Raw genomic sequence first — 24,654 nt, 5'->3', positions numbered from 1 at the left:
AAAACCATAGAAATAAAAAGGAATGAATTGTATACTGGATAATTTGTAGCAGAGGAAGAGAGTATTTCCCCAGACGCTATTTATGAGGTGAAATAGAATTAGTACTTATGTTGAATTTTGCGATCCAATCTTAGAACTGTACTGTAATGATCCATACACTGTTGGGTCATTGCATGAAACCACTGTAAAAAAACAACAACAAAAAGCATGGCCCCTTTTCATATAGGTAGGACACAGATGTGATTTCACAGTGTTATGACAATATTAATTACATATGGTTACATTCATAAATCACCACTTGGGTGGGGGGGTAACATCTGTGTTGAGGTGGGCTCTTATAAACCCCACCCCCAATTAACCCATACAGCCGCCCGCCGTTACTGGCAACCCGTTTCCATGGAAACACCTCTTGTGCAGCCTCAGTGTGCACGGGGGTGTTTGTTACAGTTATACCCACATTGTAAGCTGAGTAAACTGTAGATTCAGCACCCACCAGAATAATATCCTCCTTCAATCAAATTCATTGAATGATTGTCAGTGCCATAGGTTTGATTCCCAATGATCCACCTCTGCAATTTTGTTATATGTATTCTTCCCCTGATCTAATGACCTAATTAGAGATTCCTTTAGCAATTACTCTGGCTTTAAACACATTCGATTACCTTGTTAGGGATATCAGGACAGGTTTTTTTTAAATGGTGGGCAGATGTGTTGGTTCATCCATAACATTCAGAGTGAATAAGAAAAGAAGGGAAATATTAATGCTACAGCATACAATGACATTCCAAATGATTCTATGCTTCCAACTTTGTGGTAACAGTTTGAGGAAGGCCCTTTCCTGTATCAGCATGACAATGCCGCCGTGCACAAAGCGAGGTCCGTACAGAAACCGTTTATCAAGATTGGTGTGGAAGAAATTGACTGGCCTGCACAGATCCCTGACCTCAACCCCAATTAACTCCTTTGTGATGAATTGGAACACAGACTGCGAGCCGGGCCTAATCACCCAACATCACTGCCCAACCTCACTAATGCTCTTGTGGCTGAATGGAAGCAAGTCCCGGCAGCAGTGTTTCAGCATCTAGTGGAAAGCCTTTCCAGAAGAGTGGAAGCTGTTCTAGCAGCAAAGGGGGAACCGACTCCATATTAATGCCCATGATTTTGGAATGAGACTTTCGACGAGAAGGTGTCCACATACTTTTGGTTATGTTGTGTATGTTGGAGCTAAGCACAGCCAAAGTCCTAGAGGAAAACCTGGTTCAGTCTACCTTCCAACAGACACTGGGAGATGAAGAATTTAGAAAATAATTTGAAGAATTTTGAAAATAATAATGGGCAAATGTTGCACAATCCCGGTGTGGAAAGCTCTTCGAGACTGACCCAGAAAGACTCACAGCTGTAATCACTGCCAAAGGTGTTTCTACTAATTATTGACTCGGGGGTGTGAATAGTTATGTAAATGAGATATTTCTGTATTTCATTTTCAATAGATTTTAACATTTCAAAAAATATTTTTTCACTTTGTCATTAAGGGCTATTGTGTGTAGATGGGTGAGAAAGAAAAAAACATATCTCTCCTCTGTCCATGTCCCTGTTATAGACAACAGCTTTATATGGAAAATTACTGAAATATCCTCTAATCGTTATAACCGACAATAACTTTGCAACGAGATCCTAGTTGGATTGTTTGTAGGCTATGATTTCCTATTAATTGTAATAGCTATGTTTACTGGTAGTAGGAGGAGACTTGTGTGTGATGAGACAGTCTATAGAAGAGGAATAATCCTCAGAGATACGAGTCCTCCAATCCTGATGAGCAACTCAAGTCCCTGTAGCATCATGTGAAGATGTGAAGGTTTCACATCAAAGTATTGTGTGCATGCATGTGTGTGTACTCCTCTGGGGCGGCACATTGAGGAGGAGGCAGCAGAGCACATCTGTACAGTAATATATAATAATAATATAATATATGCCATTTAGCAGACGCTTTTATCCAAAGCGACTTACAGTCATGTGTGCATACATTCTACGTATGGGTGGTCCCGGGGATAGAACCCACTAACCTGGCGTTACAAGCGCCATGCTCTACCAACTGAGCTACACAGGACACAGGATGTCTCGGTGCCTACACTGATTATTCTTATTATTTAACATTAACTCTTTCCTCATCTTTTACTGCATAATCAAAGAAAGCAGAGAGGGGTACAATGAAGAGTATTATGAAGAGTGACAGAGAAACAGCTGTCCCAGCCAATGACTAAAAACCCCTTTATAAGCATTATCACACAAATATTCACTAGACTAAAATGAAACTCATACAGTAAATAAAAAATGAATATGTGTCCTAAAGCATTTCTGCTTCACAAAAGGTTGGCCTGAGAACCTTGATATTCATTTTGAAGTGCGTTTACACACTTCACACACCAGTAAAAATGCAACACAGATTAGCAAATCCACAAGTTATATATATTTATTTGCATTTGAATTGATCAATATATAGTACAGTACCGTTTCATTTTTTCAATAAGCACTTTATGGTTTGGCATTTCTAATATCATTACCAATGAAACAACATTATTTTCAGACATGAGCATGTCGCGGAAATTCCAATTATAGCATCTTTTGCATTTGCAATTGCTCAAACAGCTATGACCATTACGCTGTTTCAAACACACTACGTGTATGTGGGTTTACCTCACTCAGAGGAGTTCTTAATGGGGTATTTCTCTTCATGAATAGAACTCAGTTGAAAATACTAGATATGTACAGTACAGAACAGATCAGAACAATAGTCCCTCCCTGTATACCACAGGCCTACAGTGTAGATCTAGTGGATCTACTTCTACTTTACATCTGGGGAAAAGCGCACGACTCCACCGCTCCTCCGTGGTTCGGGTCTTTCCTCCAGTGCTTCTGGTTCTCCTCCAACGGCACCCTGGGAATGATGATCACCGGGTCGGAGAACCTCTCCATTAGGCTCTCTAGGAGGTGAGGCAGCACATAGTTGAAATACAAATAAAAAGGCACAAACAAAGAGACACAAGATGAGGCATTTCTCAAAGGCCAATCAAAAAGCATTTTGATGAGTTGAGCACCCTGTGGCTACTCATATCAGTGTACAACATCAGACTGATGTTGTGGGGGCATGAAGCTCAGTCTCAGGCAAAGCTACTCTTGGTTTCTTGTCACTAAATCTAATGTTGCTCAAAAAGACTGTTGGTGGACTTAAACAATTCATATTTTCTTCCCTAATCTTCATTCTGGAACAGACTGTTGGCATTTATAAAGAAAACACATACTTTCCCCAAATCCGAACAAAAGTTGGCATTGTTCTTCAATCAGAGTGAGGATTGGATCAATTTCTGTTGAGGGATTTTTGTTACTAAGTTCATGTCAATAAATAGCCACTGCTCTCCGAGTTTGAATCCAATCTGTCACCTGAAACCTTTTCAGACTAAAAGCTAGAGCACACTAATGGGAATAATGAGAGTCTAATGAGAGGCCCAGGGTGTTCAAGGATACACAGCCACAGGACATTCAGAAATAATCTAACCTAAAATGAGCTAGAAACTTGAGGAGACTAAAACATGCACTTACAATCTTCTCTAGTAGCAGAATTTTCTCTCTTTACAGCTAGAGTTTCAGTATACCCACCCTATTCAAACCCATCCCAATACACATTCAATATACATTTAAGAAAATAAATTGTTATGTTATATTTAGTATCACATTTGGTACTACAGTATAAGATTTGGATTGCCGATCTAACTCAAACAACATAACATCATTACATCAAATGATCAATGATACAACAAAGTTAAGATGTATAACTATGTGTTAATATAAACATCTGTAAGGTGTGTTATCCAACATGTTTATTAAGGCACCATACCTACAGTATAGGATGTGACAGCCAACTTTCAAGCACTCACTCACTGACAGACTGACTGACTGACTGACTCCCTTACTCGTTTCCATATGGAAGAGGAATCTGACCTGGTGGGAACTGTAACCTAGTACAGAGAGATTCATGGTGGGTCACTTTCAAAACAAAACTATGCCACTATCAAATATTGAAGAAATCATGACTTTGAATGACATTTTATGAGCACATATGCATGATAATGAGAGATTTATGGCTTGTGGCGGCTGTGTGTGTTTCTAGGTTACCTTGGAATGGGTAGTGCACAGCCCCACAGGTGTTGCTTTAGCGTCTGCACCCAGCCTGTATCACGGATTGGCTGACAGAGCTGTATGTAGTGGTACTGTTTTACCACAACCCTTCAAATGAATCAGAATGTCACTCGTTAGATTTTCTAGACGTAGGATTTCACATCCTCAAAAAGCTACTCATGATACCAGATAAAGCTGAAAAATATAGTAATTACATGATTAAAATGGAATAATGAAAATATATCCAAATGTCTCACACATTCTCACAGCCAAACAAAAGAACCTTTCATAAATCATTACGTTGTGTAAATTTGTACAGTTTGTTGGCCCAGTGTATTTACATGACATCTAATTCTGTAATAATGTTCCACCCATCCTTAAATTGTACATTGCTGTATAATTTAGGCTTTGAATATATTGGGACACATGATGCAAAATATCATAACTGTTGCAACAATATTCAAGCTCTTGAAAGGATGTCAGAACTCATGCCAGAATGTCTTTGATGAGCTTTGAAAAGCACTAAAGAAAATCTGAAGATCATTTTTTTTTCTTCCATGTGTATTCACTCTCTCAAAATCATCTCATGTCTCACAAAGACAAAGACACAAAAACATTTAAACAAATACCTGCAACCACTGTTCTTTCACCGCCCTCCTCCTCCATACGTTTCAACACAAAGAACCAGGAGGACACTGCTTTTTCTGCTTTTGCATTTATTTATATTTCAGTAAATAGGAGCAAGCAGAGAGAAACACAAGCACTTCACAGTAAAATATATTGGCCCAACACTTCTTTGTTCCATTATTACTTTCAATTTTTAGCTTTTGTTTCTAATGCTTGGATTCAAAATCGATATCACTGGGTGGGTTGTGTCAGCATTTTACATGTAAGACCCCCCGACCCCCCCTTCCTGTGTTACGAGAGAAAGCATCCCCCTTCCTGTGTTACGAGAGAAAGCATCCCCCTTCCTGTGTTACGAGAGAAAGCATCCCCCTTCCTGTGTTACGAGAGAAAGCATCCCCCTTCATGTGTTACGAGAGAAAGCATCCCCCTTCATGTGTTACGAGAGAAAGCATCCCCCTTCCCCAACCAAAGGCTGCAAAATGCTAATAAGATGGCCCTCTATCTCTGCTCCGTGGGCGCATGCTCAGTCTGAGTGGAATACGGTGTGGTGATTCATTGTGACATACTAACCAAGACATCACCACGGCAAATGGAGAGACAACACACTCCATTACTCAAAACTGAGGGGAGGGAGGGAGTCAGGGGACACTGACTAGCACAATAGATTACAACAACACAAGAAAGAGACTGGGGATTGTGAGGAGGTGGGGGTTGACCCATGACAAGACAAGTGCTGCACAACGCACTGCTCTGTTGAGGCCTATCCTATCCCAGGAGTCTGAGACGCTGTTCTGGTCTTTACTACTGTCTGCTAAGACATAAGCAGACGTCTAGTAACATGCTATTACTTACAGCAAATAGAGCTCCACTGGCACTATACAGCCAATACAAAGGGGACAAGTCTAACTTGATTCATTTTGACATAATTAGGTTTTCATTTGTAAAACAGATCATTTTCCTTGCTCACTCATTTTTATCCCATTCAAGAAACTGCAAACATATGCAGAAGTATAACAGACATGTAAACCAAATATAGAATTGAGTTTCGCTGCTTATCCTAATTCAATGAAATCACAGGGGAGAAATATCAAGTTGGTCTACATTGTTAGCCTATGCCTACAATATTTAGATTGCCATGGAAGGCAGCAGAGAGAGATTGATTTGAAGTTGAATGTGTTGAATATAATCTTGACATCCACACGTAATCTTGTCAACCTAATCAAATCCACACACTTAAACACACACCTGGTTGTGGAAGAGGCCAGTTCTTTGAGGCCTGTGTTAGACAGACACATACAGATAATAATTTGAGAAAAAGAAGCATTCCAAACAGCCAGCATTCAACTTACCATCACATCACAGTCGCATTATTATTCAATAAAGAGAGGTATTAGCAGAGGTGGTAATCAGTGTTTCATACACAAACGAATAGATTAATAATTAAACATAAATAACATATAATTCCAAAACCTTAACCATGAGTCTGCTCCTACTAGTGTGGACTAATATCACATCCAGCCAGGCACCTCTTTAGACCTCTGGGATGTGATAGTGTTGCTGGGGTCCCATCTGCTAGTCCCATGGGGGCCTAATCACGTCGGTTACAGTCCACCATGGCTCTGTGTGTGTGTGTCTGAGAGGAGGGGAGGGCCTGTAGGCGGGGGTGTGTGAGGTTATAGGTTAGGCTGCTCTATGTAGGATTAGAAAGTGATCCTGCCACTCCACTGAGCTTTATCTATACAGAGTCTGCATGGTCTGGGGGAGAGCATAGCTAACGACCACAGAGCCACAATATCAATTTCCTATCGTGACTCAGTGACATGTAATGTAGTTATGCAAATGGATAATGTAATTATAATTTCATGATAGTAACATTTAATTTATCTGCTGTGCAAATAACTGGTCTAGTAATGCATCATCAGGTTACTGTAACCCAGATGGCTCCTGGTTTGGCAACAAGGTTGATGAAATAAGATATCCTTGTCTGACCTTTAAAATAACTTGATTAACTAATTTTCCTGTGAATAGAGAGAACACTTTGAATGAGACAGTATGAGGTTTTAAATGTTTACCTGACAATTCATTGCTCAAAACCATTCCCACATCATCCACAATCAACAGTTATTAGGTTTACAAAATGAGATTTCATTCAGGAATGATGGCAAAGTTTAACAAAGCATCTTAGTAATGGCAATTTGATTATAGACAGACATGGAGGCCCGTGTGCACTGGAAGACAGCATTCAGGACCTACAGAGCAGGCACACACTCAGCCATGGACCAATACACTCTAGAAATACCAAGCTGCACATTTATCAAAGATTTTCAGACCATAATTCTAGATGAGTATCTATCTTTGCATACATTTAGCAAGTTACAGCTATAAAGATCAAGTCCATTCAGTGAGCCAATTTACATGGTTTTCTCTTTCCCAAAAATCCTTGATAAACTCAACAAAGCAATCTGTTCAGTTGGAAGATGGAAGCCAACCACACAGGATTGCTAGTCGGTGAGCTCATGCAACAATAGCACACGCCGTTCATTGGTAGCCATGGCAACCTTGAGATGGAGACGGAGAGAGGGGGGTGGTCGGTGGCATCAGGAAGCAGAGGAAGCGGATGCACACATCCCCTCGTTAGTACGGTGATCTAATGTAATGTGAGGCAGGGAAGAAACGACATGTCATGTCCCAACTCTGACATTTACTGTAACTACTACTAACTTAGCCAATTGGCAGAGAGAAGAGAGTGAAAGAGAGAAAGAGCAGAAAGAGGAGAGATAGAAAAGAGAGACAAAACTTAAAAAGGGGATGAGAACCTCTAATTATGCAGCCTTTGTGTTTTTTCCCTCAAAGAAGAATAAAAGGTAGAAGTGATGATTTTTACTCTTTTGCCTCAGCCAGTTTGTTGTTCATCTCTTTACTTTTCTCCTTGTCCATCTCCGCAGGCCTGGACTCAGTGGGCTGGTTCTCCAATGTCTTCTTCTTGGTGCCCCGCAGTGCTGTGCTGCCCTGCAGCTTCTGCTCTTTTGCCTTCTTCACAGGTTTGTCCCCTTGGCTCGCTAACCTGGTGCCCGCCTTTTTGGGTTTGGATCGGGGAGCACTGTTAGACCTCTCAACCTAGGCACAGGGGATCGGGGAGCACTGTTAGACCTCTCAACCTAGGCACAGGGGATCGGGGAGCACTGTTAGACCTCTCAACCTAGGCACAGGGGATGGGGAAGATTGGGATTCTTTATATAGTCTATTACCCAAGAAATTAGCAACAGGAGTAAATCACTGTGAAAAAAAAGCTGCAGCAGTCCTCGGTTTGATGTTGTGTTTGTTTCATTATTACAATTAGATGTGATTTGCCATCACGAAATACACAGTAAACAGAACAGCAAGAGAAATATTCTGTCATTCACAAAGACAGTGGGTTTGAAAATGTACTCTAGGTGGCTGTGGTTCTGAATAGGAGATTATCTCCCTAGTCAAAAAATCCTATAGGATAAGTGATTTTTCCAATAGGATCCTAGAGGATTCTCACCAACCTATGGGATTATGTGTCACCTCTATCAGAATCCTATTGGACTACTTGTTTTGCTATTGGAAATGAAAAGTAATCCTATTGGATCCAATAGGATTCTCACAGTCCTATAGGGTTTTGTGTCACCTGTATCAGAATCCTATTGGAATTATATTGGACTATTTCTTTCCTATTGGACCCTATATGATTCTCACAATTCTATCGAACTCCTATTGGAATTCTATTGGACTAGTTTTTACTTATTGGAAATCAAAAGTAATCTGATTGGATCTTATTCATTTTTGATAAACCTTTTTTTGTCACCCCAATCCGAATCTGAAAGTGAAGGTGGAGGTAGAGGATGATTATGGCCAAGGAGGTGCGTGTGCATGGACGTCGGAGGATCTGGCTGCGGAGATCGCCAAGGCATCGGAGCACAGAGGCCGCTTGATGGAGACCGCTAGAACGATGGTGGCTGAAGCGGGCATGAGTGCTTCATCGACCGTGCTTCGCACAGATTCTAGTGGGCGGACCGAAGGTGTGACGTCAACGCTGCGGGACGAGGAATCTGAGGCTCAGGATGTAAACGAACATGGCGGCGTCCAGTTCCCGATTGCGTCCGTATCTGCTAAGACTCCGAAGTACTCCGGTAAGGCGGATTGGGAAGCTTGTCATGCTCAGGTAGAACTGTTAGCTCATTTAGGGGGGTGGCCGAATGAAGTTGCAGGGAGACAGACCCACTGTCTGAGCTTGTGGGCAGAGCAGTCCAGAGCCGGAAAAGCCTGCATGAGTGGCTGAAATGACTGAACTCATTCATGCTGTGTCGCTACAGGCAGCACGAAACACACGCCCTGGTCCCAGGGTCTGCTGGGGGTGTGGCCAGCCATCGCCCCAAGACTCCCAGAGCTCAGGGAAACGGCTTGTGGTCCGCATAGACGGGGTAGTGCGGACCCCTGGCTCTCTTTCCCAACCCCCACCATCTTCAGGAGGAGCCCACCGACGAGGATGGGGGAGCAAGGCTCCATGTCCCCTAGAAGCAGACAAAGGTGCTCCCCTGAACCACCTGCTGCCGAAGGACAAGGCCTTCACTTGGATAGTGGAATGCGAGGAGGCCTTCAGCACCCTCAAACGTGCACTGATCAAGGCCCCTGTGCTTGCCCCCCCTGACCTCACATTTCCCTTTATCCTGGACACAGAAGTAAGCAATATGGGCATGGGTGGGGTGCTGGCCCAGGTGGGGCCAGAGGGGGAGAGAGTGGTGGCGTACTTCAGCAAAACATTCAACAAACATGAGCGCCGCTACTGTGTCATCCGGCGGGAGCTCCTTGCTGTTGTGGCATCCATCAAACACTTCAAGTATTACCTGGGTGGCCTGCCCTTTAATGTAAGGACTGACCACTTTGCTCTACAGTGGCTCATGTCTTTCAGGTGGGCAGGTGGCACGCTAGTTGGAGGAGCGTCAGCCGTACGACTTCACAGCGGTGCACAGGGCAGGGACACGCCACTCCAAAGCCGATGCCATGTCCCATCAGCCCTGTACTGCAGACGGCTGCCGCCACTGTGAGCGGAGACAGGGCTGTGAGAGAGAGCTGTGTCTCCAGAGCACTCATGGGGTGGTGGAGACTGGACACTTTGGGGTCACAAAAACACTGCGGCCTCCGTCAAGGCTTTTTTGGGGGCAGCACAAGAGAGATGTGGAGGACTTTTGCCGGCCTCCAGGCCTCTCTCATGCTCAGCTCCAACAGTTCCCAGTTGGGGCTCCCATGGAGAGGGTGGGAGTGGATGAAGTTGGGCCGTTCCCCACCACAGACAGCGGAAACCGATGGGTGTTCACGACCATGGCCTATTTCACAAAATGGCCCGAGGCCTATGCTCTGCCTGACCAGAAGGCAGAGACCATCGTCGATGTTCAGCAGGTTTGGAGCTGCGGAGTCCATCCACAATGACCAAGGCAGAAACTTTGAGTCCTGTGTGTTCACCATCATGTGTGAGAGGCTGGGTATTGCACAAGTCCCGCACTACTCCTCTCTATCCTCAAAGTGATGGCCTTGTAGAGCGCTTCAACAAATCGCTTGGACAGCAGCTGGCCATCCTGCCAAACACCAGCGTGACTGGGACAAGCATGCCTATGCTCCTCATGGCATGCCACTCCACTGTCCATGCCTCCACTTCCTGCACGCCTGCCCTCCTCATGCTGGGGAGAGAGATCCGTACCCCTGCAGAGATGGTGTTTGGTGTGCCCCTGGATAGCCCTCCTGTTCCCCTGGGACGGAGTATGCCCGGAGACTCCAGGACCGCCTGGAGACAGCCCACACCTTCACCAGAGAGCAGCTGGTGAATGCAGGTGTGAGGCAGATGAGGAACTATGATGTGCACACCCGGGGAAGGCACTTTGTAGCTGGGGAGCTAGTCTGGGTCTATAGCCCCCTGAGAAAGAAAGGCGGATGCCCCAAGTTGGACAGGCACTGGGTGGAGCCCTGCAGAGGGTAGGGGAGGTTGTTTCCCAGGTGCAGCTTTTTGTTGTTGTTATGGGACAAGTCAACCCCACACAGAGGGGCCTCTTCTCCCCAAACCCCAGGGACCCCATGTCCCTGCCTTCATCCCATGGGCCTCAGATGGGCAGCCCCCTGCCACGGAATGAGCTCCCTGTTTCAAATCTGCACACTCTGCAACCATCACGGCCACGCAGGCAAAGGAGACCTCTGGGTCGCTTCAGAGACTTTGTTTGTTCCGTAGGGGACGAGGGACTTTGTGGTTGGGGGGCTGTGTAGCGACCCGCACAGACAGCTGTGTGTTATGTGTTATGCTGTTAGTTGGTTGTGTTGTACTTACCAGTACCAGTGTTCGCGGGGTCTGACATGCCAATCAACCTGCTATCTGCCAATCACGGGAATGCCTGGAATGTTCTGGTTGGTGGAGTGACAGGGGTTGGCAGGGGGTGGAGCATTGCATGTTTAAGCCCATGTTTTAGCCAATGTTCTCTCGCTTTTATGTCTGGTCTTTACAAGAGAAGGTCATGGTTGTTTTATACGGGTATCTTTCATTTATTTGGTGTGGGCTACAGCTAAACAGTAACCTGTACAGAGTTAGGAATAAACCGTGAATTTGTAAACTCATTCCTCTGTCTGGACAATTGTTCCTTTATGATCTAGGCAGGTCATTACATATACTATTGAAAATTGATTTTGAAAGTTCCATTTATATTCCTAAAACATACATTGAAAATGATGCTGTTGCTGCTTCCCATTGACAATAACTTTTGATAAATAGCCCAATGTCAAAACCCTGTTTTGAAGTGTCCAAATCAATAATTAAAAAACAGTTTGTGATATATTGAAAACTTAAACATAAAATGCACTACCTACACATACATGTACCATAATAGCGATCATATTACTTATAAACTTTTGACAAGTGGCAATTGATCACTCATATTGATTAGGGGAGAAATCTGTACGTGCAGGAAATTAGCGCAATATAAAATAATTGAGGATATAAAAATAAATCAACATTTCAATTTCTCACTAGCTTAACAATTTACAGAGTAAAAAAAATGCTCTTCTGCACAATTGAACAGGCCTGCTCTGGAAAGAGCTCCCATAGTGACTGTGTAGTTCATTCTCCCTGCATACTTCTTATAACCTGTCAAGCCATAATATTGATATTATTCTATTCATTTTTATTTCAGATCACACTGTATGGACACTAGAATTACCTAAATACAGCTTTATTGGAAAATCTGGATGGCAGTAACCGAAAGGTCGCTGGCTTGAATCCCGGAGACGACTAGGTGAGGAGAATTGTTTTTTGTCGGTGTGCCTTTGAGCAAGGCACTTAACCCTAATTGATCCTGTAAGTCACTCTGGATAAGAACGTCTGCTAAAATGTAAATCTCACAGCTAAATATGGAACAGAAACATGAACATTTATGTTTACCTGCAATCAAGATTAAAGACCAGTAAACTGAGGAATATCATCTCCCCCGTGTCTCTGGAGCACAATCTCCATATCTTTGCCTATTCATACCACTGAAAAAATCCTGAGGTTCTCAACCTCTTCATCACACCATCACAATATAGGATAAAATCATATAGGATAGGTTCCAAAGTCTGATTGCAATTTCTATTGGAATTTGTTTTTGGGAATCCTATCAGATGTCTTTTACTATGGCTGCATTATTGCTGTACCATTGGTGTAGTCAATAGGACATGGCCTGCATGGTTTAAAGGAGCTGAAACGTTCTCACCTTGGTCTCTTGTAGCCCTTTGTAGGGCTCATTGTACAGGCTGCGTATCCTCCTCCTGTCCACAGCCTTGTTGTCATTGGGCTGCTTCTTGGCCTGCTCTCCCCTGTAGGTGGCACTATAGCTAGTCTCCAGGCTGGTCTTCTCATCAGGGGGAAGGAACTGGGACTTGGCTCGGATCAGCTTCACTGGCTTCACATCCCTGTGGGCCTTGAACTCAGTCCTACGAGAAGAATCCGTATCAAATACAGTCACGGAAGAAACTGGGATACAGTAGTGTGATGAAAAAAGCTCTCCTCACATTTCACCTACAATCTATTTAGGGACATTAAAGAAGACTAGATCGGTATTGTCCCAAAGGGCGTGCATGTGTTGCAGCATGTAGGCATTTAAATACTCATGAACAATGAAGCAGTCACATACCAATAAGTATATTGACATAGAGCAGGCAGTGGTACTCAAAGTAGCCTACTGTTTGGATATAGAAATATATTTAGTGGAATGACTGGGTCTCTCCCATAGTATGGGTGAATAGGTGGGTGTATGGGAGCAGTGACTGCAGGTATTTAGTATAGTCCAGACACAGCAGTTCTTCAGAAGGTCAGCTTGACCTCCAGTCTCATAGAGAGGGTTCTGTACAGGACGAGCCAACCTCCAGATTATCATCAAATTGAGATTTGTTCACTATCAACTCTTTTTTAGCAGGTCTATGAATGAACATGTTGCTAATCATTTGAGTTTTAGATTGAACTGCCTTTCATAGATCAAGTTGATTTCAAGAGTTGTAATGGATTTTGAACTCATAAAAGCGGACCTAATTTTCCAGAAATGACTACATGATGGCCTTCTCAGTGATGAGCAGCTTGAGGCTGGGACATGGCATATTAACTCTAGTATTGGGAGGTCAGGTGGAAACATATTCATTCATTAATTATCCATAACTTCAATATTCCTTTCCCACTGCTCCTTCAAACTATCTAACCAAATTACATTGTTCATGCATCTAAGGTGTCAAACACCAAATGAAAACAGAAGACTCCCCAGTGATCAAGGCTCCCCAGTGTCCTCACTCTGTGCCGCAGCAGACCCCAAACCCCTCCCCCCACAACAGCACAATGCACATGCCTTCCCTTATAGCCACACTATAGCCACACTGAAAAACACAGCATAGACCCGACACAGAGAAAAATATCACAGTGAAAAACTCAATGTTCCCGATGTGCACTACAGCAGTGAAGGGAAGGAGGGAGGGAGTGTTTATTGATTAGGTAACACTATTACTAGCTAATGCTATTACTAGCTAACACTATTACTATCTGGATGTAGAAGGCAGCCCAGACAGGCCAGGCAGCCCAAGCAGGCTCAAGTACTCCAGGCCCATTATAACAATTAGGCTGCTGCTGAAGATCACATAAAAAGACATGATATCAATCACACTACAGCTTAACCCATGGAAACCAAGGCAGCTACTGTAGCATGGCCATGGACTGATGACGAGAAGGCTTAAGTAACTGCCATCCATGAAGTAATACACTGTCCTATGTGTGGTACAAATGTGGCCTTCATTTTAATAAAATAGAAGAGTTGGTAACACTTTATTTGGATAGTCCTAAGTGGATGGTTTTTAGACATTCAGTAGATGTTCAATAACTGCCAACAACATTTCAACTAACTATCCACTAAGCCTAACCCTAACCTTAACCCGAACCCTAACCCTTACCCTAACCCTAAACATAACCCTAATCCTAACCCTTATGCTCACCCTAAGCCATATTCTACACATAACCCTAAACGTAACCTTAGCAAGCAGTTTCTTATCAACATATAATTTGTTGATAGTATGACCATCTGTAGATCATCTACAGGTAACTGCCAAAATAATGGAAACACTTGAGTAAACGAGGGATACAAAGTGTATTGAAAGCAGGTGGTTCCACACAGGTGTGAGTCCTGAGTTAATTAAGCAATTAACATCCAATCATTAGGGTCATGTGCTGTATAAAAATGCTGGACAGGCCATTATTTTGGCTACCATGGCTATGACTCCACAGGATGACAATGCCCCCATCCACAGGGCATGAGTGGTCACTGAGTGGTTTGATGAGTATGAAAACGGTGCAAACCAAATGCCATTGCTGTCTCATTCACCAGATCTCAACCCAATTGAACACTTATGGGAGGTTCTGGAGCGGAGCCTGAGACAGCGCTTTCCACCACCATCAACACAACATCAAATGATGGAATTTCACAACACTTGTAGAATCTATGACAAGGTGCATTGATGCTGATCTGGCTCGTGGTGGCCCAGCACCCCATTAAGACACTTTATGTTGGTGTTTCCTTTACGTAGGAAGTTACCTGTATATTGGACCATCCAAATAAAGTGTGACCCAATAGTTTCAGAATTCCCCAGATCTGTGCCTCGACACAATCCTGTCTCTGAGCTCTACGGACAATTCCTTCGTCCTCATGGCTTTTTTTTGCTCCGACATGCACTGTCAACTGTTGGACCTATATAGACAGGTGTGTGCCTTTCCATATCATATCATGTCCAATAAATTTAATTTAACGCTGGTGGACTCCAACCAAATTGTAGAAACATCTCAAGGATAATCAATGGAAACAGGATGCACCTGAGTGTCATGGGCCTCCCGAGTGGCGCAGTGGTCTAAGGCTGTGCCACTAGAGATTAGAGATTCTGGTTTCGAGTCCAGGCACTGTCACAGCCTTCCGTGACCGGGAGGCCCATAGGGTGGCGCACAATTGGCCCAGCGTCGTCCGGGATAGGGAGGATTTGGCCGGCAGGGATATCCTTGTCTCATCGTGCACTATTGACTCCTGTGGCGGGCTGGGTGCAGTGCACGCTGACACGGTCGCCAGGTGTATGGTGTTTCCTCTGACACATTGGTGAGGCTGGCTTCTGGGTTGGATGGGCATTGTGTCAAGAAGCAGTGCGGCTTGGTTGTGTTTCAGAGGATGCATGGCTTTTGACCTTCACCTCTCCCGAGTCCGTACGGGAGTTGCAGCGATGAGACAAGACTGTAACTACTACCAGTTGGATGTCACGAAATTAGGGGTAAAAAATGTAAAGGAATTTGAGTCTCATAGCAAACGGTTTGAATATTTATATAAATCAGGTATTTCTGTTGTATTTTTTTTTATACATTTGCAAAATTTCAAAAACCTGTTTATACTTTGTCATTATGGGGTATTGTGTCTAAATCAATGAGAAAAAATAAATAATTTATTCAATTTTAGTTAAAAGTCAAGGGGTCTGAATACTTTCTGAATGCACTGTATGTAAGAATGCTGTTGATTGACTACAGCTCAGTGTTCAACACCATAGTGCCCTTCAAGCTCATCACTAAGCTCAGGACCCTGGGACTGAACACCTCTCTCTGCAACTACGATCCTGGACATTCTGACGGGCCACCCCCAGGTGGTGAGAGTAGGCAACAACACATCCACCACACTGACCCTCAACACGGAGGCCCCTCAGGGATGTGTGCTTAGTCCCCTCCTGTACTCCCTGTTCACCCACGACTGCGAGCACAACTCCAACACCATCATTATGTTTGCTGATGACACGACAGTGGTAGGCCGGATTTCCGACGACGATGAGACAGGCTTTAGGGAGGAGGTCAGTGACCTGGCAGTGTGGTGCCAGGATAACAACCTATCCCTCAACGTCAGTATGACAAAAGAGCTGATCGTGGATTACAGGAAACAGAGGGCCGAGCACATCGCCATCCACATCGACGGGGTTGAGAGCTTCAAGTTCCTTGGTGACCACATCACTAAGGAATTAACATGGTCCACACACACCAACAAAGCCGTGAAGAAGGCACGACAATACCTCTTCCCCCTCAGGAGGCTGAAAAGATTTGGCATGGGCCCTTAGATCCTCAAAAAGTTCTACAGCTGCACCATTGATAGCATCTTGACTGGCTGCATCACGGCATGGTATGGAAACTGCTTGGCATCCGACTGCAAGGCGCTACAGTGAGTGGTGCGGACAGCCCAGTACCTCACTGGGGCTGAGCTCACTGCCATCCAGGACCTTTTCGGTTCTGACTATGCACACTCAGTGGACTCTACCCCCCCCCACACACACACACACACACACACATATACGCTCACATACACAAAACACACACACGCACACGCACACACACACATTGATGACACACACACACTACATATACGCTCACATACACAAAACACACACACACACACATGCATATTGATGCCACACACGCACACACACACACACACTACATATACGCTCACACACACAAAACACACATACACACACATGCATATTGATGCCACACACAGACACACTTTTTCACATATGCTGCTGCTACTCCGTCAATGAATTATACTGATTGTCTACTCACTTTTACCCCTACCTATATGTACATATTACCTCAATTACCTCGTACCCCTGCGTATTGACTCAGTAACGGTACTCCTTGTATAGCCTCGTTATTGATATCTATTGTGTGACTACTTTCTTTTTGCAAATGTTTTTACTTATTCGTAAGTAAGCATTTCACGGTAGTCTACACCTGTTGTATTTGGCACGTGACAAATAACATTTGATTTGATTTAAATTGACCCACAACATTTGATTTTCTCATGAAGTAAACTGTCCATGATCTCTATGATGTGACATGGTGAGTAGAGTGGTGGTTAAAATAAGTACAAAGCAGATTACACAAAGACAGATTATACAATGTTCAAGGCCAAAGGCACAGAGTGCTACCCGCAACAGGGCACTAGTGACGGAGGGTAGTGGTAGGACTGGCAGAGAGAGAGAGAGAGAGAGAGAGAGAGAGAGAGAGAGAGAGAGAGAGAGAGAGAGAGAGAGAGAGAGTCAAACACAAGTCTATACTGTACATAACTAGCTGGACAACGTCATGCTCATATGACTGGTAACAATCAAGCTAGTGTCTTTCAGGTCAGTGTGTGCTTGGTACCTACTCTCCTTCCAGCTGATCAGTGTACATTTCTTTCAAAACAGGTCTTTGACAGGATTAGGTACGTATGACAAGATTAGGTACATTTCTTAAAAATTCCTGCACACCTGTTACACACACTTCTAACTCTACAACTGAACACGTCTAATTTCCCTTTACTCCCTCTATTATGTGGTACTACAAACAAAATCTTCCCCCAAAAACAAGCTGTTATTTGATGAGGTAAAGCTAACATATGTAGTTCTTACTGTGTGGCCATGTAGAAAAACAGGTGTTGCCAAGCTAACAAACTGGCTAATGGTTCTTCCTGCTTCTTGGAGCTGACCCTGCTGACCCCTGACCCTGCGGGAGAGATGGGATGTCTTGTGAATAGCTCTGTCACTATGACGATGTGACACTGGCACTGACAAGGGGTGTATATGTGTGTGTGTCTTTTGTAACATGGCACGGCCAGGCAACGGTCCGGCAGAGAGGGAACATTCTGGCACTCCTCTCTTAGAGACTATGAAAGGGCAGAGAACAGGAACAAAGGGCCATGGACACGACACTTCTAACGTTATGGCCAGTCTAACTCTAAACACATGTATTCCCAAGTCAAATCGTGCACTCTCCTTAAACATGTCATGTCAGTTAGGCTACATCCATTCATGAGAGAAAATGAAAGAAATCCAATTGATTGCAGCATTTACATTGGACTGTGTTTCATACAGTGTTTTATATTAAAAATCATTATCATCAGTTTGACTGGACAGTCAGTCTATTTGACTGTAAGTTTACATTCCTATATCAAATCAAATTCTATTGGTTGCTTACCCATATTTTGCAGATGTTAGCGCAGGTGCAACAAATTGCTTATGTTCCCAGCTCCAACAGTGTAGTAATACCTAACAATACACACAAATCCCCAAAATAAAAAGATAAAAACATCCCACTTTGACAGCAAAAGAGCTCAGCACAGAATTTCTAATCTGAAGCCCATTCAACTGTCCCAGAGTTTCAAATAAGAAACCATACACATCTGAAATGATTGCACGATTTACTACCAGGCAGAATCAATGTTAATTCGCTAGCATACACAATACATAACAGAGGACGTTCTCTCACATTTGATTCAAAGTAAGGTGAATCAATCAACCCCAGTGTACAGTAAATCAGTCCGCATGCTTCCCGTCCGAAACAGTTCTGAACAGTTCATGCACAGGACTATATTATGATTACATTTGGTGATGTTTTTGTTCATTTTGGCCTTCGGCAAGGTTTTTTTCAGCTGCTCATGCACACAAAATGGTTTCTTGAGGCAAGCCGAAGTTCGGTAGATTAAGTCTACACCCTTTCGTCCGTGATTGGTCAAAGGTAGGGATTCTTTAATTAAGTGTTTGTTGTCATTCAATGAGAGACAAATCATTTGCCTGCAAATATGTTGACTTGAGAAATACTGCACCAAACATCTTAGTTAGATGCAAAATTGCAAAAATGTTACCTCAATAAATCTGTCATTCATTTTACCTTAGATGAATTCTGACTATTTTGAGGAAGTGTACAGTATACTGGCTATGGCGTCTCTAGATGGACAAACAGCACTATTGCTGGTTTTTAAGAGCGTATTGGGAGCACACTAGTTCGGTTCACATAGTAGAGTTTGGCTAGGCGCCAGCAACACCGAAGCATGCGGAAGGCTTAACAGTACCTTGATTTTCTTTCTGTGTCAGTCAGCCATGACATGTAGCCAACGCCTGATGGTTCCTGATCAATACTCTCTCCTCCCTCAGGGATGAGCTTGCCTCTGGCTGTTATGGGAGCTGTCGCTGAATCTATAACCTTTCAAGACAGCCCATGCAGTCAGATGGCTATTGGCTACAGTGTTACATAGTGCAACTCAGTGAAATCCCCACAGAGGGTATTGTACCTTCTGATGCATGGCTAAACCTCGGATATATCCACACCTTTAATCAAGTTTGATGCGTCAAGTATTTCAAACAATATATGTAATTTAGAAGAAACTTTTATCAAGCGACTAAGAGTCACGCGTGCATACATTTTACGTATGGGTAGCTTCGTGAATCAGAACACACAATCCTGGCTTTGCAAGCGCCATGCTCATCATGGTACACACAACAATTTGACACAAAATAAATCACTATTGAGTTAACATTTTGTGTGACATGAGAAAGAGCGGCATAGTCACGAAACAAATGTTTTGGCTTTATATAGTACATTATGTTGTGCATAGATACACTAACTGAATACTGAAGGACAATTAAGCACCATAATCCAAAAATTAATGTTTAACACTTCAATTCAACAATCCTCTCTTCAGACTATGCTGTAATGCCACACTGCTGATCCTAACCGGCCTGCATCTGAAGGGAGTTACTGGAAGCTAAGCTTTGTATGAGAAGGAGAGACTGAGCAGCATGTCCTGCCCTCCCGCTCTCTCTCTCTCCATCCATCCCTCTCTTTATCTCTCCTCAGTCAGAGCCCATGTGGTTAGATTCAGTGATTCAACACGCACTGCCTGCCTGTCGATAGAAACACCAGGCTTTACAGGCCTTCTAAGAGGATCACTTTTAAATCCACCAAAATCTGTTGGCCTCTTTACAATATTTCAGCCACTACTGCTGCTCTGCTCGTATGGATGGCACACCAACAGTCCAGTGCAACATTCATTCATTCATTCACTGCAGGCAGGGCAGGGGTGAATTTAGGATAAAACTAGGCACTCTCATCTGCAATGATTTGTGAACACCCTGTGCAGAGCAGAGGTCCCTATGGCCAGTGAATGACTAGACAGCTGTCCATCTAACCATGATGAGAGTAATGTGGGTATAAAATGAGTCAATGGCGTGAAATAAAATTAAATTCCATTATAAATAAATGACTGAAATACATTAATCAATGTTGGATTTAGCAGCAAAGACCAGATTCCACACTCTGCTGGCATTGAAATGTGCTGTGATGCAACCTGAGACGATCTGAAAAAACAAATCATGTGTTCCCTTTCCCCCTCTGGGCTGAAGTAAACAAAACTCAACTACCTCTCTTTCTTAAAGCAGTGCAACATGCTACTTATTCATCCTCCACATGGTATGAGGTTATTACACATAATGCAATAGAGGAAGAACAAATAATTGCCTCAAACTGAAACTGTTTTCTAATTAGATTTCAACAGTGGAAAAGAAGCCTATTTAATGGGATGAAAAGAAGAGCTGTCTGTGCTGTGGCTCATTGTGTTCATCACCTTGGTCTGATTTCACCATCAGGAAACGACTGGTGGTCGGTGGGGATAATGTGGAGTAAACAATGCCTAATAACAGCAGGTGAGGCCTGACCCTAGGGGTATTCTCATGTAAAAGTGACATTCAAAGCGTGAACATGGCACAAAGTAGGGAGGCAGCTGAGCTGAGGGATCTTAACCCCTGCTCTGCCTGAAGTGGCAGCAGGTTTCCAAGTCAGAGAATAGAGCTTAGGGATAAAGCTCTGCTACCGGACATGAACCCGACGATACATCAATAACTAGGGTACGGTTAGGACTCGGGTATCACTAAATTGATATCCCTCTAGTGGTGTGGGCGCTGTGCTTTGGCAAAGTGGGTGGGGTTATATCCTTCCTGTTTGGCCCTGTCCGGGGGTCTCATCAGATGGGGCCACAGTGTCTCCTGACCCCTCCTGTCTCAGCCTCCAGTATTTATGCTGCAGTAGTTTATGTGTCGGGGGCTAGGGTCAGTTTGTTATATCTGGAGTACTTCTCCTGTCTTATCCGGGGTCCTGTGTGAATTTAAGTGTGCTCTCTCTAATTCTCTCTTTCTTTCTCTCTCTTGGAGGACCTGAAACCTAGTACCATGCCTCAGGACTACCTGGCATGATGACTCCTTGCTGTCCCCAGTCCACCTGGCCGTGCTGCTGCTCCAGTTTCAACTGTTCTGCCTGCGGCTATGGAATCCTGACCTGTTCACCGGACGTGCTACCTGTCCCAGACCTGCTGTTTTCAACTCTCTAAAGACAGCAGGAGTGGTAGAGATACTCTTAATGATTGGCTATGAAAAGCCAACTGACATTTACTCCTGAGGTGCTGACTTGCTGCACCCTCAACAACTACTGTGATTATTATTATTATGAACATTTGAACATCTTGGCCATGTTCTGTTATAATCTCCACCCAGCACAGCCAGAAGAGGACTGGCCACCCTTCATAGCCTGGTTCCTCCCTAGGAGCCAACTGACATTTACTCCTGAGGTGCTGACTTGCGGCACCCTCGACAACTACTGTGATTATTATTATTTGACCATGCTGGTCATTTATGAACATTTGAACATCTTGGCCATGTTCTGTTATAATCTCCACCCAGCACAGCCAGAAGAGGACTGGCCACCCCTCATAGCCTGGTTCCTCCCTCCCTTCTTCCTAGGTTTTGGCCTTTCTCGGGAGTTTTTCCTAGCCACCGTGCTTCTACCCCTGCATTGCTTGCTGTTTGTGGTTTTAGGCTGGGTTTCTGTACAGCACTTTGAGATATCAGCTGATGTACGAAGGGCTATATAAATACATTTGATCTGATTTTATCACTAACATTTTGAAGCAGAGCCATTTGCTTGTGCTCTGCTGCACAGTACTGTCATATCTGACTAAGATCAAGATTAATAATAATGAAAAAATAATAATGTTCCTTCAGTTTGTCGGAGTTAAGAGTGACGAAAAGTAGGTAACAACTCTCATGTCTAGTCATTGAGCAGAGCAGCCCGAGCCAAGCAGAGCTGTTGTTATGGATACTCAAAGAGTGCATGCAGAGCGAGCTGTCTGTGTTCAGGGAGCGAGTGACAGACAGATAGGAGCAGCTAATGGATTTACTAATAGAGGAAGTTATTTTCTGATTTCGGGTTTCGGGAACGGCCAGGTTTACATTTGGCAGAAGCAATCGGGTGGGTAGGGTAGGGCCTGAAATGTCGCAGAAATGTGTAGGGCTTGGGCTTAAAATTCATGCCCGTGCCGGGCTCCACCTCACACAGCTAAGACAAGTCATTGAAGTCTACACAATGGTGGTGGAAGATAGGCTTTGATGGAGACAAAGAGAGGTCCTTGATCACATCTGTCACAGTCCGCACCATCCACAGTTCAACATGTCATGCACACACGTTATTATGAAATCAAAAGAAAAAGGTGAGAAATCAGGAATGACTGAAACCTGACATAAAACCAAGGCATTCATCATAAATGCTACTTCATGTTTTCCTATTCAATTGATAAAGAAGCTGTGAATCACGCCGGAAGGGATGACTGCCGTTTTAAGGGCACCTAACCAACTGTATTTGTTTGTTTTTTTCGCATTCTTTGTAACTCTTTTTGTACATAATGTTGCTGCTACCGTCTCTTGTGACTGAAAAGAGCTTCTGGACATCCGAACAGCAATTACTCACCTCAAAAACTGGACAAAGATTTTTTATTTATTGAGTCCGACGCGAAGCATATACTGCCTTGTCGAGACAAGGCCCAAATCCTTGTCGACAGCGTGAAGAAAAGACTGAGAAAAAGGGGGAAGAGGGCGGGGTGCCTTGTAAGAATTTGTGTCTCATGTCTAATATTAAAGAAGTCTTGAGGTATTACTTGCCTGAGGTAGAATACCTCATAATAAGCTGTAGACCACACTATCTACCAAGAGAGTTCCCATCTATATTATTCAAAGCCGTCTATTTACCACCACAAACAGATGCTGGCAATAAGACTGCACTCAACGAGCTGTATAAGGCCATAAGCAAACACGAAAATGTGCATTAGGAAGCGGCGATCCTAATGGCCGGGGACTTCAAATCTGTTTTACCTCATTTCTACCAGCATGTCACGTGCAACCAGAGGAAAACACTCTAGACCACCTTTACTCCACACACAGAGACGCATACAAAGCTCTCCCGCGCCCTCCATTTGGCAAATCTGACCATAATTCTATCCTCCAGTTTCCTGCAGGAAGTACCAGTGACTCGCTTCATACGGAAATGGTCAGATGACGTGGATGCTTCAGGATTATTTTGCTAGCACAGACTGGAATATGTTCCCGGGATTCATCCAAAGGCATTAAGGAGTGTATCACCTCAGTCACAGGCTTCAATAAAGAAATGCATCAATGACGTCGTCCCCACAGTGACCGTACATACATATCCAAACCAGAAGCGATGGATTCCAGACAACATCCTCACCAAGCTAATGGCTAGAGCTACCGCTTTCAAGAAATCACGATATGCCCTCAGACTAAACATCAAACATGCAAAGAATCAATACAGGACTAAGATTGAATCCTACTACACCGGCTCTGACGCTCGTCGGATGTGGCAGGGTTTGAAAACTATTAAGGACTACAAAGGGAAACCCAGCAGCGAGCTAAATGCCTCAAGCCTACCAGCTAAATGACACAAGCCTACCAGACAAGCTAAATGCCTTTTATGCTCGATTTGAGGCAAGTAACACTGAAGCATGCATGAGCGACCAGCTGTTCCGGACGACTGTTTGATCACACCCTCCGTAGCCAATATGAGCAAGTCTTTTAAACAGGTCAACATTCACAAAGCCGCGGGGCTAGACAGATTACCAGGATGTGTACTCAAAGCATGCACGGACCGACTGGCAAGTTTCTTCACCAACATTTTCAGTGTCTCCCTGACTGAGTCTATAATACCAACATGTTTATAATATACCACCATAGTCCCTGTGCCCAAGAAAGCAAAGGTAATCTGCCTAAATGATTACCACCCCATAGCACTCACGCTGGTAACTATGAAGTGCTTTGAAATTCTGCTTATGGCTGACATCAACACCATCATGCCAGATACACTAGACCCACTCCAATTCGCATACCACACAATCTTAATTGCACTCCACACTGCCCTTTCCCACCTGGACAAAAGGAACACCTGTGTGAGAATGCTGTTCATTGACTACAGGACAGCGTTCAACACCATATCACCCACAAAGCTCATCATTAAGCTAAGGACCCTAAAACTAAACACCTCCCTCTGCAACTGGATCCTGGACCTCCTGACGGGCCAATCCCAGGTGGTATGGGTAGGTAACAACACATCTGCCACGCTAATCCTCAGGGGTGTGTATTTAGTCCCCTCATGTACTCCCTGTTCACCCACAA

At 43.9% G+C, this 24,654-nt stretch overlaps 1 protein-coding gene across 3 annotated transcripts in view; it reads right to left on the bottom strand.

Moving 5' to 3' along the window:
- Nucleotides 1–2,475: 2,475 nt before the first annotated feature.
- LOC124010440 (microtubule-associated protein 6 homolog) overlaps nucleotides 2,476–24,654 on the bottom strand; it is a 33,459-nt gene continuing 11,280 nt past the window's right edge. The window contains exons 2-6 of one of the 3 annotated variants that reach the window (XR_006834435.1): nucleotides 12,552–12,771; nucleotides 7,685–7,917; nucleotides 4,803–7,447; nucleotides 4,171–4,281; nucleotides 2,953–2,981 (exon numbers count right to left, since the gene is read on the bottom strand). Coding sequence is in view for 1 of the 3 variants with exons in the window: in XM_046322865.1 (XP_046178821.1) it covers nucleotides 2,843–2,981; nucleotides 4,171–4,281; nucleotides 7,685–7,917; nucleotides 12,552–12,771 (703 nt within the window). In the remaining 2 variants the exon portion in view is untranslated. Of the gene's footprint in view, nucleotides 2,982–4,170; nucleotides 4,282–4,802; nucleotides 7,448–7,616; nucleotides 7,918–12,551; nucleotides 12,772–24,654 lie in introns of all 3 variants that reach the window. The other 2 variants (XR_006834436.1, XM_046322865.1) reach the window with 2 other exon arrangements.

Source organism: Oncorhynchus gorbuscha, linkage group LG02 (genome assembly GCF_021184085.1).
Source record: "Oncorhynchus gorbuscha isolate QuinsamMale2020 ecotype Even-year linkage group LG02, OgorEven_v1.0, whole genome shotgun sequence".
Taxonomy (NCBI): Eukaryota; Metazoa; Chordata; class Actinopteri; order Salmoniformes; family Salmonidae; genus Oncorhynchus; species Oncorhynchus gorbuscha.
The sequence above is the reverse complement of the archived record's forward strand: the minus strand, read 5'-3'. Positions and strand labels throughout refer to the sequence as shown.